Below are 21,289 nucleotides of genomic sequence, written 5' to 3'. Positions count from 1 at the left end.
GGACCTGCAGCATCCATTCCTGCCCCTGCTCTATCCATGTCTCTGAAATAGCCACAACATCGAAGTCCCAGGTACTGATCCACGCTGCAAGTTCACCCACTTTATTGCGAATACTCCTGGCATTGAAGTATACACATTTCAAACCCTGCTCCACCCCACCTCTGCAATGCCGTGCATTGCAGTCCCCATCCATGCATCCCTCACTTTCAGCCCCACTACTCAGGATCCCTCCCCCCCCCCGAATCAGTTTAAACCTCCCTGCATGGCCTTAGCAAATTTACCCCCCAGGATATTGGTCCCCTTCTGATTAAGGTGTAGACCATCCTTCTCATAGAGGTCACACCTTCCCCAGTACGAGCCCCAATTGCTTAAGTACCTGAACCCCTCCCTCCTGCACCATCCCCTCAGCCATGAATTCAAACCTTCCCTCTCCCTATTCCTCTCTAAACTATCCCGTGGTACAGGCAAGAGTCCAGAGATAACCACTCTGTCAGTCTTGGCCTTTAGTTTCCACCCCAACTCCATAAATCCCTGCCTAATATCCCCTTCCCCTATCCTCCCTATGTCGTGTGTCCCCACATGTACAATAACTTGTGGTTTATCTCCCTCCCCCCTAATGTTGGAAAGATGATACTTGATAATGAAACCCACCAAGGCTCCTTTGGCAGTGCCTTCCAAGCCTGCGACCTCTACCATCTTGAAGGACAAGGGCAGCATGGGGAAACCACCACCTGCAATTTCCCCTCTAAGCCGCACACCATCTGGACTTGGAACTATATTGCTGTTCCTTCATTGTCGCTGGGTCAAAATCCTTGAATTCCCCCTCTAACAGCACTGTGGGTGTACCTCTACTAGATGGACCTCAGCAGTTCAAGAAGGCAGCTCACCATCACATTCTCGAGGGCAATTAGGGATGGACAGTAAATACTGACCTAGCCAGCGATGCCTATATTCTGTGGAAAATTCCTCCTCACATCTTTGGAAAATGCTGGGACTTCAGAGCTTGCTTGCTTGAGATTGTGAGAGGGGTTTCATTTTAATGAGCAATTGCACACAGTACAGAGAGACCATGTGCGAGAGTGAGAGAGCTTGCTGACGGAGCCCAAGATGTCTGTAAGAGAGAGTAGGTGAGTAGGCGATACGTGAGAGGAATTGCTGGCATATGATTTCTCCCCAGAGATGTCTAATGTAACCCCAGGTTGGGAACTGCAGGTGTAGGTAATTTGTACTTGAGCACAGAGAGTATGATATAGAAATGAACTGAAAGCATAAGTGAGAGCTTTGCCGAAGTGGCTGTGAACGATTAGAAGAATGAAGTCAGCTTGTCAAAATGGTCGACATAACATGAATTTTCAACAAGGATAAGTGTGCTGTAGTGTATTTTAAGATAAAGTTTTTAAAATTCAGAGAAAAAGAAAGGAATGGGAGTACAAATGCAAAATATTACAGATGCTGGAAATCTGAAATAGAAACAGAAATTGTTGGAAATACTCTTGCAGATGTCAGGTCATCATCCAGGAACGTCAACACTGTTTTTGTCTTGGGAATATACAGTCAACGGAAAGGAATTGTGGACTTTATAGTTGAGAGGAGGCACTGAGCGGTTCCAGTCAAGGGAGGCTGTGAGCTTGTCCAGTCGAGGGGAGGCATTGAGTGCATACAGTCAGTGAAAGATAGTTAGAGCAGACAGTCAATGGGGAAAGATGCCTGAGGGTTTGGGGGAACAAGAATGCTTGAAGGGATGATGTATAATTTCCTGCAAGTGCAAATGTTGTGGATCTAGCTACAAAGAATTGTAGTTGAAATCAAGTTGAAAGGGTAGATCCCTTTGATAGAAGAGGCAAACAGCACATAATTGAAGTGATTGGTAAAACATCCAAAGGAAACTTAATGAAAAAATGTTTTTACACAGTGAGTTGTTTCAATCTAAAAAGCATGCTTGAAGGAATGATGGAGACGGGTTCAGTTGTGACATTTGTGGAATTGGATAAGCACCTGAAGGGAAAGAATTACAGGGGTCAGGGAAATGGCCAGGAGTATGAGACTTGTTACATTGCTCATGCAGAGTTCCAGCATGGATTTGACGGGCCAAATGGCAGCCCCCTGCACTGTAACCATTCTATAATTCTATCAAAAGCAATTCATGTTTTGAGTTTTACATCTAGCTTCATAGCTTAAAAGTGCAAGTGGTAAATATACATTTAGTTATAGTTAACGAAACTTAACATAGTTAAAGGACTGAGTAGCATCAGGTGTCCCATTATATTAAAAAAAGGCATTTAGGGGGCAAATTAAATATTATTTTTCCTGTTTTTGCATGAAAAATGAACATTGGAACACCATGTGCTCCTGCACCTGATCTCTCTTGGAAGTATGCCAGCTATCAAATTAGAAACTGGTGATATTGAGATGTGCAAGGTGACAGCCTAAGAAAGATATGTTGTGCATGTAAATAGTGGTCCTAGCACCAATTGTAGAACATTAAATAAAACTATATAGATATATGTTGAAGTAATGCATTGATTAACATCATGAAGTATTGTCTTAGGTCTTGTCACACGATTGCGATATCCAGTCAGCTGTAAAGGACGATCTGCACCTACAACTGCTGGCTTTAGCTATGGTAATGTAACTACCTAATTTTCCAAAAGCTGCTAGATCTTTTTTAAGATGTAAATTATTCTCCGTAGCTAGCATATAGTCAGTGCTATCTGTTCTCTAGCCGTTGAGCTTTAGTTAAATATTTGCAAATCATCTTGACCCAATTCGATCAATAGGAATGCAAGCAGAACCCAGTCTACATTTTTTAAGAGCTGCAGCTAGGTGCTCTTGATTAAGTTGAGTGCTGTTACCTTCTGATTTGCTTCCTTAACCTTTAATTTCGCTCCAATTTTTGAAGAACCAGACTTTTTAATTTCTACTCAAAGTTCCATTGAAACATTTGTTCATTTACTGTCATGTTAGCTTTATCTAACCTGGAAAAATAAATATATTGAAATATATTTGATTGAGTATTAAAGTATACTTTTTTAGGCCATGTTACATTGCAGATTATACGGAAATGTAAATTTTAGGGCATAATTTAAAACACTTTGATTTTGTTTTACAAAATATTGCTCAAGTACTGATCTGTTTTTGTGTCTGGAATTCAGCTAATATTTTCAACAAAGCTATATGATCTGCTTTTATTTCTTCAAATACTGGTTTCTATTAATTGGTTAACAACATTTTTGACACAAATGTCAGTACTTTGGCTAAAGCAACAAAGGGGAGGCAATGGCCCAGTGGTATTAATGCTAGACTATTAATCCAGAAACCAGTTCATGTTCTGGGGACCCAGGTTCAAATCCTGCCACAGCAGATGGCGAAATTTGAATTCAATAAAAAGAAATCTGGAATTAAGAATCTACTGATGACCATGAAATCATTATCGATTGTCAGAAAATCCCATCTGGTTCACTAATGTCCTTTAGGGAAGGAATCTGCCATCCTTTCCTTGCCTGGCCTGCATGTGACTCCAGAGCCACAGCAATGTGGTTGACTCTAAACTGCCCTCCAAGAGCAACTAGAAATGGGGAATAAATACTGGCCAGCCAGTGACGCTCATGTCCCATGAATGAATAAAAAAAACACTAGTAAAATTAAAGTTATTGATGCACGTTAAGTAGGTTAATTTCTCTGCCATAGCTTTAATGTTTCTGGTCAGTTTACATAATTGAACATGTTTAATGATTGCTCACACAGATAAATGGGAAATAAACCCATCTGAGCTAACGTTTATGAAAGAGCTGGGAAGTGGACAGTTTGGAGTGGTGCGCTTAGGAAAGTGGCGGGCTCAACACAAAGTAGCAATTAAAGCAATTCGTGAAGGTGCAATGTATGAAGAGGATTTCGTAGAAGAAGCCAAAATCATGATGTGAGTGACAGCACATTAATTTCTGATACTCTACATATAATGTAAGTTTATCCAGTAAGTTATTGAACCATATAGTCTGATAAAATCCCACATTCCAAGTCTCTGCTAAATTAGCTGCCTCAGACGCGCTGCTACTATTGCAGGTGAAAATCAGCCAGAGTTGTTGTTTTTGATAACTATCGGGTAAATCTGTGTATGGATAGCTTATGAGGCCAGAATTGGGCTCAGCATTAATCCTTCCCACGGTGCTAATAGCCACTATTTAAATTTGCATGCGGTTTATACTATTTGAACTGTATATCTGAGGACGTGAGGGGCCATGGAGCTCCACTCCATGCTTTAGGAAGAGAGAAGGGAGGAAATTTGCAAGGTTTATAAAAGTAACAAATCACTCTAATGTGTGTGTGCCATACTAAAGTTTAAAGACTGTCGCCAGAAATTTGCCAGAACGTTGACATTTTAGCATGCAACTAACTCCTTGAACCACTTAAAATTTACCCAAGAAAGCTGCACCCTGACACCTCAACACTCCCTTAGATCCTCCATGTTTTTTGCCACTACTTGTAATTTTAGAGCATCTATTCACTAGTGAGAAGACACTGGAAACAAATTAGCTAAAATTATTTTAATTACTTTAAAAATACAATTGAGGCACTAAACCGCATATCTGAGATTCAATTTGTGGACAAATATAATTAAACATAGGGTAGACAGCCTTTTATACATTGCAAAATATTTATTCTGATTTAGATAAAGGGAGTTTTACCACAATTAAAAATACTATTTTGCACCCGAATCTCCAGTGCTAATCGCAAACTGCTGCAAAACTGGTGAGCAGGACTATGCAAAATAGTTTCTCCTGCGTCACCAGAACCCTTAGAGAGCCAGTTGCATCCCAAAAGGCAGTGCAGTTACCAAGAAGATGAAGATTGGTTCATGTCACTGACACCACACCAAGTATGGGATTGGGGAAGGTGGGTATTGGAGAGATCAGAAGGGGCATGCAAGTGTTACTTGGTAGCACACCATGGTTTTAATGCAGAGATTTCAGTTCTGGAGAGCTCCTTCTAGTTTCTTATTCAGGAAATTATATGGTGTTTTCAATCACAACCTAGTATCAGCTTGGTGTTGGCATTAGCCCCCTCTCCCTCCCAATTTGGTTCCTGGTCCTGATGACTATTCTGTGACCCTTATTCGGCATACATATATATGGACACTAGGTAAGGAGGATATCATGGGGTTTGGTTCTGATAGTCTTGTGACCGAATAGTCTTTCAACACTCACTGTCAAGGCTTGCATGTGAATAATGTTAAGTTGGGTTCAAGATAGACCTTTGAGCTATACCCAACACAAACTAAAGGTCTTCAGGAAAAATGGAAAGTATAAATGCAGGAAAAGCAGCTGGAAAAAAGTAAATAAACAATGCAAATTAAATTATAAGTGCATATATATCTTGCATAATTACTCTTTGGTACTGAACTTGCTAGTGGTTTATATTAAACAAGTCAAATGTTCCACAAATGTGGTAATAGTGATGCAAAGTATATTGCATGAACTGAAGAGTCAAAATTGTGCTAACATGATTGATTTTTGTCTGCAGGAAATTATCTCATCCTAAATTAGTGCAATTATATGGAGTTTGCACACAGCAAAAACCAATGTATATAGTGACTGAATTTATGGAACTTGGTTGTCTGCTGAACTACCTCCGACAAAGAAGGGGCCAGTTAAACAATGAGATGTTACTGAGCATGTGCCAGGATGTGTGCCATGGCATGTCATATTTGGAGGCTAATGGATTCATCCACAGAGATCTGGTAATTATTTTAATTATTTTAATTACTTATCACATTATAAATTTATACCAGGAAGTTAATTCGACCACCAGAATCTAATGCAAATTTGGGCTGTATGATTGTCGAAAATATTATGCAACATAACTAAACAGCACTTTTTTTACAAAAGGTGTATGTAATGTTTGATTATCATGTTAGTAATTGTTAAGAAGGTAGTTGGTTAGCTCAGTTGGCTGGACAGTTGGTGAATGATGCCAACAGCCTGTACCAGTTGAGGTTATTCATGAAGGCCCCGCCTTCTCAACCATGTCCTTCACTTGTGATGCGGTGATCCTCAGGTTAAATCACCATGAGTCAGCTCTCTCCCTCAAAGGGAAGAGCAACCTATGATCATCTGAGAATATGGCGACTTATCTTTTACCTGTAAAAGCGTTAACTATATTGTCAAGTATGGCATTTTCTTTTCTGTAATTTGGGCTTGTTTTTCAACACATATGACAGCATCCTTCCATCTGCACAATGGCATAATCAGCAGTGAATAAATCCATTAGGGGTAGGGTAGCTTCAGCATTTGTGCTGAAGGCTGAAGAGATAAATCTATGAGAGCAGGTTCTGCTGCGAGTGTCAGATGTGGCGTGGTTATCTGGTGTCATTCTAGGTTGTTGGTTTTGGTATTGGTATCTGTTGGAGCCACAGATCATCATGCACATGCTGGCCCACAGTTAGATCACCAATTTCCTCTGTCGCCAGTTAGTGTTTCCCATTTCTGAGAATCAATGTTTTGGGTCTTCATGTCATATTTGATCCCATTCTCGAAGCAGAGCTTTGGGCGTTCTACTGTTCGTCCGGCTCTGGTTTATAAAAATTCTTAGCTATTGCGACCATCTTCCACTCTGCCAACGTTCCCAATTGAGTAAAATCGCCTCTGATGAATATCAACATATTTGGGAGCTTTGAGACGACAGCCATCATTATAATTTTGTTCTTCCATAAGATGTCCAGAATATACCACAACCAACAAAGATGAAAGTTATTGAACTTCCTTTCTTGATAGCTGCAAGCCATCCATGTTTCAGAGCCACACAAAAAAGTGCAGGAACACAGGCCTCATTGGCCTGTGGCATTGTTAGTCAAGGACAGTATTACGGTGGCAGAAAGGACATTTGATGAGGACTCATCTACTGAGGTAGTTTGGGCTGAGGTTAGAAACAGGAAAGGAGAGGTCACCCTGTTGGGAGTTTTTTATAAACCTCCGAAAAGTTCCAGAGATGTCATAGAAATCATAGAAACCCTACAGTGCGGAAGGAGGCCATTCGGCCCATCGCGTCTGCACCGACCACAATCCCACCCAGGCCCTACCCCCACATATTTACTCGCTAATCCCTCTAACCTACGCATCTCAGGACTCTAAGGGGCAATTTTTAACCTGGCCAATCAACCTAACCCGCACATCTTTGGACTGTGGGAGGAAACCGGAGCACCCGGAGGAAACCCACGCAGACACGAGGAGAATGTGCAAACTCCACACAGGCAGTGACCCGAGCCGGGAATCGAACCCGGGACCCTGGAGCTGTGAAGCAGCAGTGCTAACCACTGTGCTACCGTGCCGCCCCTAATGTAGAGGAAAAGATTGCAAAGATGATTCTGGATAGGAGCGAAAGTAACAGGGTAGTTGTACTGGGGGACTTTAACTTTACAAATATTGACTGGAAAAGCTATAGTTTGAGTACTTTAGAGGGGTCGGTTTTTGTCCAGTGTGTGCAGGAAGGCTTCCTGACGCAGTATGTAGATAGACCAACAAGAGGCGAGGCCACATTGGATTTGGTACTGGGTAATGAACCAGGCCAGGTGTTAGATTTGGAGGTAGGTGAGCACTTTGGTGACAATGACCACAATTCGATTACGTTTACTTTAGCAGTGGAAAAGGATAGGTATATACCAAAGGGCAAGAGTTATAGCTGGGGGAAAGGAAATTATGATGTGATTAGGCGAGATTTAGCTGGCATAGGTTGGGGAAGGAAACTGCAGGGGATGGGCACAATTGTAATGTGGAACTTGTTCAAGGAACAGCTACTACGCGTCCTTGATAAATATGTACCTGTCAGGCAGGGAGGAAGCAGACGTGTGAGGGAACCGTGGTTTACTAAGGAGGTTGAATCTCTTGTGAAGAGGAAGAAGGAGACTTATGTTAAGATGAGACATGAAGGCTCAGTTAGGGCGCTTGAGAGTTACAAGTTAGCCAGGAAGGACCGAAAGAAAGAGTTAAGAAGAGCCAGGAGGGGACATGAGAAGTCTTTGGCAGGTAGGATCAAGGAAAACCCTAAAGCTTTCTATAGGTATGTCAGGAGTAAAAGAATGACTAGGGTAAGATTAGGGCCAGTCAAGGACAGGAGTGGGAAGTTGTGTGTGGAGTCTGAAGAGATAGGAGAGGCACTAAATGAATATTTTTCGTCGGTATTCACACTGGAGAGGGACAGTGTTGTCGAGGGGAGTACTGAGATGCAGGCTGTTGGACTGGATGGGATTGATGTTCATAAGGAGGAGTTGTTAGCAATTCTGGAAAGGGTAAAAATAGATAAGTCCCCTGGGCCAGATGGGATTTATCCTAGGATTCTCTGGGAGGCTAAAGAGGAGATTGCAGAGCTTTTGGCTTTGATCTTTGTGTCGTCATTGTCTACAGGAACAGTGCCAGAAGACTGGAGGATAGCAAATGCTGTCCCCTTGTTCAAGAAGGGGAGTAGGGACAACCCTGGTAATTATAGACCGGTGAGCCTTACTTCTGTTGTGGGCAAAATATTGGAAAGGATTATGATAGGATTTATAATCACCTAGAAAGGAATAATTTGATTAGGGATAGTCAGCACGGTTTTGTGAAGGGTAGGTCGTGCCTCACAAGCCTTATTGAGTTCTTTGAGAAGGTGACCAAAGAAGTGGATGAGGATAAAGTGGTTGATGTGGTGTATATGGATTTCAGCAAAGCATTTGATAAGGTTCCCCATGGTAAGCTTTTGCTGAAAATACGGACACATGGGATTGAGGGTGATTTAGTGGTTTGCATCAGGAATTGGCTAGCTGTAAGAAAACAAAGGGTGGTGGTTGATGGGAAATATTCATCCTGGAGTTCAGTTACTAGTGGTGTGCCGCAGGGATCTGTTTTGGGGCCACTGCTGTTTGTCATTTTTATTAATGACTTGGATGAGGGTGTGGAAGGATGGATTAGTAGATTTGCGGATGACACTAAAGTCGGTGGAGTTGTAGACAGTGCGGAGGGAAGTGGCAGGTTACAGAGGGACATAGATAAGCTGCAGAGCTGGGCTGAGAGGTGGCAAATGGAGTTTAATGCGGAAAAGTGTGAGGTGATTCACTTTGGAAGGAATAACAGGAATGCAGAGTACTGGGCTAATGATAAGATACTTGGTAGTGTGGATGCACAGAGGGATCTGGGTGTCCATGTGCATAGATCCCTGAAAGTTGGCACCCAGGTTGATAGGGTTATTAAGAAGGCGTACGGTGTGTTAGCTTTTATTGGTAGAGGGATTGAGTTTCGGAGCCAGGAGGTCATGCTGCAACTGTACAAAACTCTGGTGCGGCCGCATTTGGAGTATTGCGTACAGTTCCGGTCGCCGTATTATAGGAAAGATGTGGAAGTGTTGGAAAGGGTGCAGAGGAGATTTACCAGGATGTTGCCTGGTATGGTGGGAAAATTGTATGAGGAAAGGCTGAGGGGCTTGAGGTTGTTTTCGTTAGAGAGAAGAAGGTTAAGAGATGACTTAATAGAGGCATACAAGATGATCAGAGGATTAGATAGGGTGGATAGTGAGAGCCTTTTTCCTCGGATGGTGTTGGCTAGCACGAGGGGACATAGCTTTAAATTGAGGGGTGAGAGATATAGGACAGATGTTAGAGGTAGATTCTTTACTCAGAGAGTAGTAAGGGCGTGGAATGTCCTGCCTGCAGCAGTAGTGGACTCGTCAACGTTGAGAGCGTTCAAGTGGTTATTGAATAAACATATGGATGATATCGGAATAGTGTACATTAGAGGGGCTTTAGATTGGTGCTACTGGTCGGCGCAACATCGAGGGCCGAAGGGCCTGTACTGCGCTGTAATGTTCTGTGTTCTATAAACCAGCATATTGGTCCTAAGAGTCAGCTTGATACTCTATGCACGTTTTGTGAGTCGGCCAAAAGTAACGGCTTTCCGTGTGCATGTAACAGAATTTGCTAATCACTTCCAGTAGGAAAGTCCTACACCATTCAGCTCAACTAGTCTGTGCCGTTGTTTAGTATTGTCCCTTTCTAGATACCTCATTTCAGACCTTGAGCATGTTCTCGCTTCATTTCCTTTTGATAGCTGCTATGTTTTTTTGCCTCAACCACTTCCTGTGGTAGTGAGTTGCACATTCTAACCACTGTCTGAGTGTAAAGCATAAGAAATAAAAGACCTGGAGTATGCCATTTGACTTGGGAACCTGCTCTGTTGTTCAACGGTATCATGGCTGGACCTGTACCTCAACTTCACGCTATCCCCATATCCCTTAATACTCAAAAACCTATCAACTTCTATCTCGAATATACTGAATTATTGAGCATCCACAATTCCCCTGGTAAAGAATTCCAAAGATTCATTACTCTTTGAGTGAAGAAATTTCACTTTATTTTGGTCCTAAATGGTTGACCTCTTTTTCTGAGATTGTGTACTAGATTCCCAGCCTGGGGAAACATTTTCTCAGCATCCACCTGTCAAGCCCCTTAAGAGTTTTTTTCCTGTCGCAACCTGTTGTTCTTCCAAATTCCAGTGAATATAGGCCTAGTCTGCTCAAACTCTCATACAATGGTTACAGCATAGGAGGAGTCTATGTGCCCCATTATATCCATGTTACCTCTCTGCAAGAGCAACTCAGCTTGTCCCCACTCTTCCCACAGCCATTTCCTGTAGGCTTGTAAATTATTTATCCTCAGATATTTATCCAATTTCCTTTTGAAAGCCATGATTGAATTTGCTTCTACAACACTCTCTCTCGGGTAGTGCATTCCAGATCCTAACCACTTACTGTGTGAAAAAACTTTTCATGTCGCCTTTTGTCAAACACCTTAAAATGCTGACCCCTGGTTCATGACCCTTCCACCAATGGGAGCAGGTTCTCATATCCGTGTACTGAGACACTTGGGTCCCTCCACCATCCTTCCATATACAAATAGAATTTGTTCTTATTTTCCTATTGGATTTATTAGTAACTATATTGTATCACTGGCTCATAGTTTTGGATTCTCCCACAAGTGGAATCATTCTCTCTGCATCTACCCCTGTCTAACCTAAATTAAAGACCTCTATTAGATCACCATTAAGTATTCTCTTTTCTAAAGAAAAACACCCTAACCTGTTCAATTTTTTTTTACAATAGCTGTCAGTTTTAGTACCACCCTTAAAAATCTTTATTCCAATTTCTCCAGTGCTTATAAATCATTTTTATAGCATAGAGTGAATTGTGCACGTTACTCATGAGTGGCCTAACCACTGTCCTAAACATGTTTAACATAACTGCATTTACTTTTTGAATTATTTACCCCAGAAATAAATCCCAGTGCTTTGACATTTTTAATTGCTAACCTATCATGTTACTTTTATTGATTTGTTCCCAGTATTCATTGATCCCTTTTCTCTTTTACCCTATTCGGTGCAAATGATGTTTGTTTTTCCTACTAAAGTGCATCACCCCACCTTTATCTATTAAATGTCATTTGCTACTTAATTACACAGTCTGCAGGTTTTTTAATGTTTTGTTTTATTATATTACATTCTTCCTCATGATTACATGTATGTTATGCCCTGCCCTCAAAAATGTTTGGTATCATCCATAACTTTGGTAGAGTTACTTGTTCCAAAATCTAAATCATTAATATAAATTATGTATAGTGGTTGTCCAAGCACTGATCCTTGGGGAACATATTTTATGTTCCTCCAATTTAATAAGTACTCTTTTCCCATCCCCTCCATTTTCTGTTTTCTCAGCTAATTTTTCTAATCTGTCTGTTCCTATCCTAGTTTGTGGGAGAGATTTGGGTAATTATTACTTGCAAGGTTCTACTTTACAAGTTTGCTCTGAACTTCTGATGTCAGCTTAGCAGCACCCTTTCTCTAACCTCTTGCATGTCATTGGATCTGACATGGATATATGTGAACAAATTAGAGATAAAGTAATACAGTGCAATTTTAATAATATATGGATTGGCAATTAAATATACCTGGGGGGATTGCATGATGCAGACACTGAAATGGCAGTGTTTTCGCAGGCTCTAGCACTACACATTTTTATTTCATTTTTTAATCGTGATGCACAAGCCATAATTATCCGATCCTGATGTGTATAATCTGTGCTATGTTCCTTGACAATCCTGGTTGAATTTTGACGTGGGGAGCCGAGTTAAGTCAAGAACATCCATGTTTGATTGAGGCAGTTGGAGACGGCCGAGGTGTGCCCTAGTTCACAGTGACAGTTTTCCTGCTGAGTGGACACATGTTTCAGTGATGCTGTTAGTGTTGAGATGATGGCCACTATTATGGATGATGGTCTAGGTACAAATTTCTGCTACTCGGATTGATGAACTGAGATATCCTAAAGAGAATGGGTGGCGTGGAGAAGAGAATCCCATCAGTCAAGAGGGCAGTTTCCTTGGTGGGGATCACCTTCAGTTCTTCAGAACCATCAGGAGTATAGACACACAGAGGGACCTGGGTGTACAAGTCCACAGATCCTTAAAGGTGGCAGCACAGGTGGAGAGGGTGGTGAAGAAGGCATATGGCATGCTTGCCTTTATTGGACGGGGCATAGAATATAAAAGTTGGCATATGATGTTGCAGCTGTATAGAATGATGGTTAGGCCACATTTGGAATACTGCGTCCAGTTCTGGTTGCCACACTACCAGAAGGACGTGGAGGCTTTGGAGAGATTACAGAGAAGGTTTACCAGGATGTTGCCTGGTATGGAGGGACTTGGCTTTGAGGAGAGATTGGGTAAACTGGGGTTGTTCTCCCTGGAAAGACTGAGGATGAGGGGCGACCTAATAGAGGTGTATAAAATTATGAAGGGCATAGATAGGGTGAACAGTGGGAAGCTTTTTCCCAGGTCGGAGGTGACGAACACAAGGGGTCACGGGCTCAAGGTGAAGGGGGCAAGGTTCAACACAGATGTCAGGGGGACGTATTTTACACAGAGGGTGGTGGGGGCCTGGAATGCACTGCCAAGCAAGGTGATTGAGGCGGACACGCTGGGATCGTTTAAGACTTATCTAGATAGCCACATGAACAGACTGGGAATAGAGGGATACAAAAGAATGGTCTAGTGGGCACATGAGCGGCGCAGGCTTGGAGGGCCGAAGGGCCTGTTCCTGTGCTGTATTGTTCTTTGTTCTTGGAAATTTGGAGATCCTGCTGCATGGTATGTAGAACATCCTGGTTGATTCAGGGAGATGGAGCTGGAGGAGTATCCACGTGTCCATTCTCCTGAGGGCAGCCGGATATGAATTTCCGACTGAATTTGAGAACTGGCTGTCATGCCTTCACAAGCTTGATTTGAGGGCTTGACATTTTGCGTTCAGTGAAATACATTGTATCCAACCTTTGAGGCCTGGGGTCGGTGGAAGGCATCGACCACTGGTCTTATTTTGTTGTGTCCTCTGTGTTCATCGAGAAGGGTTGGAGGCAGCTGGATATGTTAGGTCTTTCCACCCACTAGGGCCTAAAGTTTTCTTCACCGGAGCTTCAGGATGATGACATGGAGGAGGTGAAGAGGCTTCGTTGAAATTCTGGATGGATCCTGGATGTTGTTTGATGATCTTTCATGGCTTTAGCTTATTCAAGCTCTGTGGACGGTTATATTATCCTGCAGTTCATCATTAATCCTGAACTTTGTTCCCTTGTGATTTACTCCAGATTTTGTGATTCTGTCTTTAATCCTGACAAGGATGAACACAGAGGCTTTTGTTGCCCGTTATCCTGCGAAAATCAGGATTGTCTATTTTATCTTTTTGATGGTGTTTGTCCACTGACATGCTCCGACGGTGGAATGAGGAAGGCCATAGTCTAAGGTGCATTGCTGTTAGCATTCGATCTTGGTTTTGCTGATTGGTACTGGGGGGAGGGGATGCCTACTCTGCTTCTGGCCCTGTGTTAAGTGTTAATTCCTAGGTTTCAGTATTTGCAATACAGAGATATTTCCTTGTTTGGGGCTTGTTTGTTGGTCTCCTTTTTATTGGGGAACATGCTGTGTGGGATCATAGAATCCTTACAGTGCAAAAGGAGGCCATTCGGCCCATCGAGTCTGAACCGACGACAATCCCACCCAGGCCCCACATATTTACCTCGCTAATCCCTCTAACCTACTCATCCTGGGACACTCGGGGGCAATTTAGCATGGCCAATGCACCTAACCCGCACATCTTTGGACTGTGGAAGAAAACCAGAGCACCCGGAGGAAACCCACGCAGACACGGGGAGAACGTGCAAACTCCATGCAGATAGTGACCCAAGTTGGGAATTGAACCCAGGTCCCTCGAGCTGTGGGGCAGCAGTGCTAACAACTGTCCCACCCTGCTACCTTTGTTGTATGCAATGAGGGCTGTGTGGTATTTGCCTGGTTTGTTCTTTGTATGTACTGTAATCCTTGCATTTACACTGAGTACAATTTTAGTACTCTTCACTTTATTTTTTAGATAAGATGAGTAGCGACACAGCAGGGTGGTGGGTAGGTGGTTTGGTATAAACCACCTACTCACCACCCTGCCTTAAGTCGTCGTTGTGAGTGAGCAAAATCTCCCATAGAACTTTTGGGGTCGTGTTTTTCTTTTGTACTTTTGTTATTTTGGGATTAAGGAATCCATGCTTGTTTCCTATGAATGTACAGACAAATCATGTATCTTGCCACCTGAAACTGCAATTTGTCTGATGTCCTCTGACTCACCACTCTCCCTCCCCCCACCACCTACAATGTCATGTTAATTCACCTTACTTTATGCGGTGGGATCTTGATTCCCAGCAATCCTGTTATTGCTGATCCAGATTAAATCCGGGTTTAGTTGTACATCTTTTTCTTTATCCCTAATGTTTGTGGGATGTGAGGATCACTGGAGGAGGCTCATCTGAATAACAGGAAAGTGCCAGATGAAGTTAGTGAGCTTTGTAAAGAAAAGGAAAACCTGATGTAAGATGTTCACATGTTACAAGAATCCCTCAAGCCAAAAATTATTCTTGAAAATTGCAGAGAAAAGGAAAAGTAATTTTGTGTCATTCTGAACAAACTGAAGAACCAGTTGGCAGAACTGACTCTGCAATGTTCAATATTCAGGAAGAAGCCAAAAGTTACAAGAAGCAAACTACAGACCTGAAGAAGCAGTTGAGTGCAAAAGAGGATACACTGAAAGGAAAAGCCATAGAACTTTCCAAGCTGCAAGTGGATAATGAAGTCATCAGTAACGCAATTACAGAACTGAAACAAGACTTCAGTGACAGATCTGGTCAACAGCAAAACCAAACTGAAAAACAAGGACAAAGTTCTGTTGCTGACAGAAGAAAAGACAGAAATGAACCTGAAAACAGTAAAGGCACTCGTAGAAGAAAAAGCAGTTGATGTCTCCGATGTACTGAAAATCATTGAGCTGAAATTATGAAACAATTGGAAATGAAGGTTCCAAAATGTATACATCCAACAAGAACATGAAGGACATCTTGGAAAAATAAAATTTGAGTCTGCTGTAGGGACAGAGTGCACATTCCCCTCAGAAGGAATGGGACAAACACTCAGTGTCCAAAAAGGTTAATGAGTTGTTAATAAAGAGAAGTGCGACTCAAAGAAGTAAAAAAGTGAAGCCCAGTACCAGAAGCAGAGTACTAGTACCGTTCTTCCAAACATGACAGACTGAGATGTGAAAGAACTGTCAAGACTTAAGACCAACACAACAGCACTTAAGACCGTCTTATTTTGTAATGTCAGAGACCTGAAGTGGGGGAGAAAGGATAGCAAGTAAAGATTGTATTGTAATATTCTGTTAGAAGGGAGATAAGATTTCTTTAGAGAAGTAAGGGGATGTTGTAATATTGTGCCTGCATGATATAGTAATGTAATGGTGCTCAGCAGAGCAAGGGTTAACATAGGACTGGAGAATAGCTCTGCCCATGGCATGATGTGTAGTCACATGGTAAGAGACTGTGTGAGAGAACAATATATACAGAAAATTTCCAATTAAGCAGTTTACCTGCATAGAGACTGTACCATGCATGACTATTACATGGGATCTATGAATAGTTAAAGACTAACAATAAACACTTCATTAAAAAAAAACATTTCAGGATATCATCATCGCATAGCATATTAGAATATTATGTAGAATCATAGGTGACACAGTGGTTAGCACTGCTGCCTCACAGCACCAATTCCAGACTTGGGTGACTGTCTGTGTGGAGTTTACACGTTCTCCCTGTGTCTGCGTGGGTTTCTTCTGGGTGTTCCAGTTTCCTCCAACAGTCCACTGATGTGTGGGTTAGGTGGATTGCCCCTTCGTGTCCCAAGCTGTGTAGGTTAGCGTGATTAGTGGGGTAAATAAGAGGTGGTGGGGCTGGGGCGGGGGGCTGGGACTGGGTAAGATGCTTAGTTGGAGAGTTGATAGAGACTCAATGAGCCAAATGGCCACCTCCTTCACTGTAAGGATTCTACGATTTTATGCCATTTTATTAATAAAGTCGTAATGTATTGGTAAATCCTTGTGCATAAATTTGAATTTCTATGATGATGATAAATAATGACATTGAATTTCCATGGAAGTAGGATTAGTTTGCCTTTTCCTTTTGAAATTACAGAAACAATTGAACAAATCCCATGTAAATTTAACTTCTGTGAATATAAGACATGTTAAAATATGCAAGGTGTTACTTGAAAAAGAAGCAAATATCCAAGTGGCACTTATCCTAAGTAATGCAGCCCTTGATTGCCACCCATTCATGTCAACAATTAAAAATTGTGGTAGAAGTATACCATATATCTTTATAAAAACTATGTTTTCTTTTCAGGCTGCCAGAAACTGTTTAGTGAGTGACTCGCACGTGGTGAAAGTATCTGATTTTGGAATGACCAGGTAATAGCAAGCATCAGTATTAAGCACGTTCATGTATATTGGCTACAATGACTAGTTATATAGTGCCTTTTTGAAATAAGACATCCCAAGGCACTTAACAGGAGCATTATAAAACAAAATATGGCATTGGGCTGCGTGAAGAAACATTAGATCAATTGACCAAAAGCTTAGGCTAAGATGTAAGTTTTGAGGCCAAAAGAGAAAATGCTGGAAAATCTCAGCAGGTCTGGCAGCATCTGTAAGGAGAGAAAAGCTTTGACAAAGGGTCAGCTGGACTCAAAACGTCAGCTCTTTTCTCTCCTTACAGATGCTGCCAGACCTGCTGAGATTTTCCAGCACTTTCTCTTTTGGTTTCAGATTGCAGCATCTGCAGTAATTTGCTTTTATTTTATGTAAGTTTTGAGGAGTGTCTTAAAGGAAGAAGGCAAAGACAGATGTGTAGGGGGAGAGTATTCCAGAGATTAGGTTCTGCGTAAATGAAGTGTGGCAACCAATGGAGCAATTACAGTCCAGATTGCTAAAGAAGCCAGAATTAAAGTAGCACAGTGACAATGTCGTGCCTTGGCACAGGGTCTCCAAACCACAGGGGAGCTCCAAAATGATGAGCGAGTGTCTCGCAGCCAATTGAGGACAGAACTACTTTAAACTCCTTTCCAGAATGTACATGTCAATCACTCTGCTGAGACAATCACACAGGAAGTGCTGTTCTTTCTTTCCTGAATAAGAAGTTTAACAACACCAGGTTAAAGTCCAACAGGTTTATTTGGTAGCAAAAGCCACACAAGCTTTCGGAGCTCTAAGCCCCTTCTTCAGATGAGTGGGAATTCTGTTCACAAACAGGGCATATAAAGACACAGACTCAGTTTACATGAATAATGGTTGGAATGCGAATACTTACAGCTAATCAAGTCTTTAAGATACAAACAACGTGAGTGGAGAGAGCATCAAGACAGGCTAAAAAGATGTGTATTGTCTCCAGACAAGACAGCCAGTGAAACGCTGCAGATCCAGGCAAGCTGTGGGGGTTACAAATAGTGTGACATGAACCCAATATCCCGGTTGAGGCCGTTCTCATGTGTGCGGAACTTGGCTATCAGTTTCTGCTCAGAGACTCTGTGTCAGGATTGGACCACTGTTGAAGCAGCCTGGATATAAAGAGGTTTCCCACACAGTCAGCGTTTTCCTACTGGTGGTTGGGGATGTGTGGGAGGTGAGCCGCCCCCACCTGCACACCCCCATTTCCCCCTCCCACCTGCTCTCCCCCTCTCACCCGCACACCACCATCACCACCCCTCCCACACATCCCCATCCACCAATAGGAAAACGCTGACTGTGTGGGAAACCTCTTTATATCCAGGCTGCTTCAACAGTGGTCCAATCCTGACAGCAGTGCCACCCCGGCAGTTGGCTACTATCAGTGTTCAAAGGGCAGCCGCCATCACAGTGGAATGTGGCATTTTGGGGTGCGTCACCAGTCCATGGGAAGAGCGAAACTCATTTTACAGGTAAATCCCTCACCCTAGCACTGAGGCGAGATCAAGTCAGTCCACTTGAAACCTGTATTCTTTCTGAAAGAAAAACGTATTCTGCTTTTCAATTAATGTCCTTTCCTCCTTGTGTCATCACAAGCAGAAGTGAATCTATTATAGAATCTCAGCACTAGAATATGAATATGATACAGTGTGAGACACAAATATTTTAGATATTGACTGCTTGAATGTAAATGCATAAATGGCTTTAGCTTAGTTTGAGGCACGGAAGATTGGTCAGGTTGCTGGACCTGATAACCTTTAACCTTTACTGTTGTAGAAAATTAGAGGCACTATGCGAGCCATTAATTTAGTTGACTCATAGTTCTTTGACATCTGGACTAGTTTGAATTGGCTGGAGAAAGAGCTTGATGCATGAATGCTTGCACACATGTACCAAGCTCCATTTATTAATATCTAGATAGGAACACAGGAACAGGAAAGGCCATTTGGGTCTTTGAGTTTGTTCTGCAATTACGGCTGATCTGTATCTTAACTATTTATCCAGTTTCGTTCCATATCTTGTCAGGAAAGTTCTATAATTCATGATTTTAATAGGCTTTAATTACATAATTAAACTGTTACAGAATGAATTTCTAGTTGTGCTAGAGACTAATGATTCATAGTTCAAAGTAAAATGCCAACTGGCACTAATATTTTTCAATTGAAAAGCATAGTTTTACCAATATTTGGGGATTCAAATGATTAATACATAGGAATACAGCATAATAAAATATTCAGAAATTGTTTGGCCAACACATCTTCAAACAGCTTCTGCACCTCAATGTTCCAGTACACCACGGATGGTGCTGGTGGAGGTGGGCGGGAGCGTGTATATGAAAGGCGTGGAGGATAGAGAATGTGTGTGTAAAAGTGGTGGGGGAAGAGAGTGCATGTAAAAGGGGTGGGAGGGAGAGAGAGAGAGAGAGTGTGCGTGAAAGAGGTGGACTTGGGCCTTCAGATCCTAGGATGGGGAAGGCTCTAAAATGAGGGCACCAGGAACTCTAAATCCACCTCTGAGAACAGATATCTGAGTGTTGTGGGACTGGAGAAGATTGCAGAGTTAGAGAGGGGGCAAAGCCCTGGAGGGATTTGAAAACAAGAATGAGAATTTTAAAATCACGATTTTGCTTGACCAGAAGCGAAGGTAGGTCAGCAAGTATAGTGGTGATAATGTATTGGACTTGGTGTGAGTTAAGACACAGGCAGCAGAGACTGTGGCAGATGAACCGGGAGTGTCTTGAAATGGTCAGGCCTAGAGGTAAGGAAAATATGAATTAGGGTTTCACCAGTACATGAGCTGAAGCAACGACACAATCAAGTGGGGACGTAACTTCTGATCTCCAGGGTGTCATATTTTGAAGGATATTCCAAAGATGTGCTGGGGAACATCCCCCATTCCTTCGGAGGCTCCCTGCTAATGTTTGCATGGCATTGCCTGGTAAGTGCAAACTTCTCTTGGACAATTGCCCTGCACTGGGAACTACTGGATAATGTGATTTAAATTGCAAACTTCAAATGGTTCTGACCAGATTACATCAATAGTTCCCCAGAAAAGTTAGAAGTAAAACCATTTCCAGCTTGTGGATAACAATTGTGCAGATCCCCCAACCCCACAGGGATTCTAACCACCTCTCCTCCCCCACACATACACAGACCAATTCAATTGCCACTCCATCGGAAGTTACAGCCCAGCTGAGCAGATGATGTTACAGAGGTGGAAAGAACTTAGTGATGATGCAAAAAAAGATCAGAAGCTCTTCTCTAGTTTAAATGTGACACCGTGGTTGTGAACAGAATGGCTCAATCTCAAACCGTTGCTAGGGAGAATGGTGCCCATTCATCAGGTGAATAATCAGATTCTCCTGATGAAGGAGCAGCGCTCTGAAAGCTCGTGATTCCAAATAAATCTGTTGGACTTGAACCTGGTGTTGAGACTTATTACTGTGCCCACCCCAGTCCAATGCCGGCATCTCCACATCAGGGAGAATGGTGGTGTTGCTAGCTGGGGAACGGAGTTTGGAGCACAAATTGCAGTCTTCCCAATATTTAATTGGAGGAAATTTCAGCTCATCCAGTACCGAATGTAAAATTAGTGGTCTTTGAGAGAGGTGGTGGTAAAGTAAAGCTGAGTGTTTGCAAGTGAAGTCTAGTGCTTTGCTTTTTGGATAATGTCATCAAGGGGCAGCATATAGTTGAGAAATAGGAGGGAGCCAAGAATACATCCTGAAGTCAAGTGAACCAAATCATTAAAAGAGAACTACTTCTTGTGGAAGTCCTTCAGTTGCTTAAACCTAAATGTTTGTTTACAAAATAAAACGTAGCTCCATACATAAATATAATTAAAAGCTTTGCAATATGGCACACGCCTGTATGGTTAAGCTTACTCCTTGCGTGTGGCAATTATAATGGAAAATTTGTATATCAACACGCCACAGTAAAACAACCCTATGTAAACACAATCAAAAACCCTTATTCGATATCAGTATTTCATTAAATTACTAAAATTTTCATCCACTGTTTTACTTATAGGAACAGTAATTTTTAATACTAAAATCAACTTTACCACAAAATTCATTAATTCAAAAGTTATATATTTCATATTAAAATCTTAAATTTACCCAGTGAATTTGTTTTGTTAAATTCTTTCGTTCAATGCTTCAGTCTGGGCTTCAACTGTGTATTTTAACTCAATAGTTTTAGACAGAGCTTTCAGCCATGGTTATGTATTCAAAGCTTGTGCAACATGCAAAATTTTCCACTCCCACATTAATTCAGTTCAGTTCCAACTCTACTTCACTCGTCTTGTGTGAAATGCCAGCCCCACTTTTGCCTCAGTCCCAGCAATTCCTATCTGATCCCGCCTGCTTGATGCTCCATTTCTAATCATGTTTTTTAACACGGCTTTCTTCCCTGACATGC

General features: G+C 42.0%; 1 protein-coding gene across 2 annotated transcripts in view; it reads left to right on the top strand.

The window, feature by feature from the left end:
- The window catches only part of LOC144496092 (tyrosine-protein kinase Tec-like), a 172,820-nt gene that overhangs the window by 136,729 nt on the left and 14,802 nt on the right, over positions 1-21,289 (top strand). For both annotated transcript variants that reach the window (XM_078217060.1, XM_078217069.1), the window contains 4 exons: positions 2,549-2,623; positions 3,745-3,916; positions 5,518-5,734; positions 16,774-16,838. In XM_078217060.1, the coding sequence (XP_078073186.1) occupies positions 2,549-2,623; positions 3,745-3,916; positions 5,518-5,734; positions 16,774-16,838 (529 nt within the window). The remainder of the gene's footprint in view (positions 1-2,548; positions 2,624-3,744; positions 3,917-5,517; positions 5,735-16,773; positions 16,839-21,289) is intronic.

This window comes from Mustelus asterias, chromosome 1 (genome assembly GCF_964213995.1).
Source record: "Mustelus asterias chromosome 1, sMusAst1.hap1.1, whole genome shotgun sequence".
NCBI lineage: Eukaryota > Metazoa > Chordata > Chondrichthyes > Carcharhiniformes > Triakidae > Mustelus > Mustelus asterias.
This window is presented reverse-complemented; position numbering and strand designations above follow the sequence as displayed.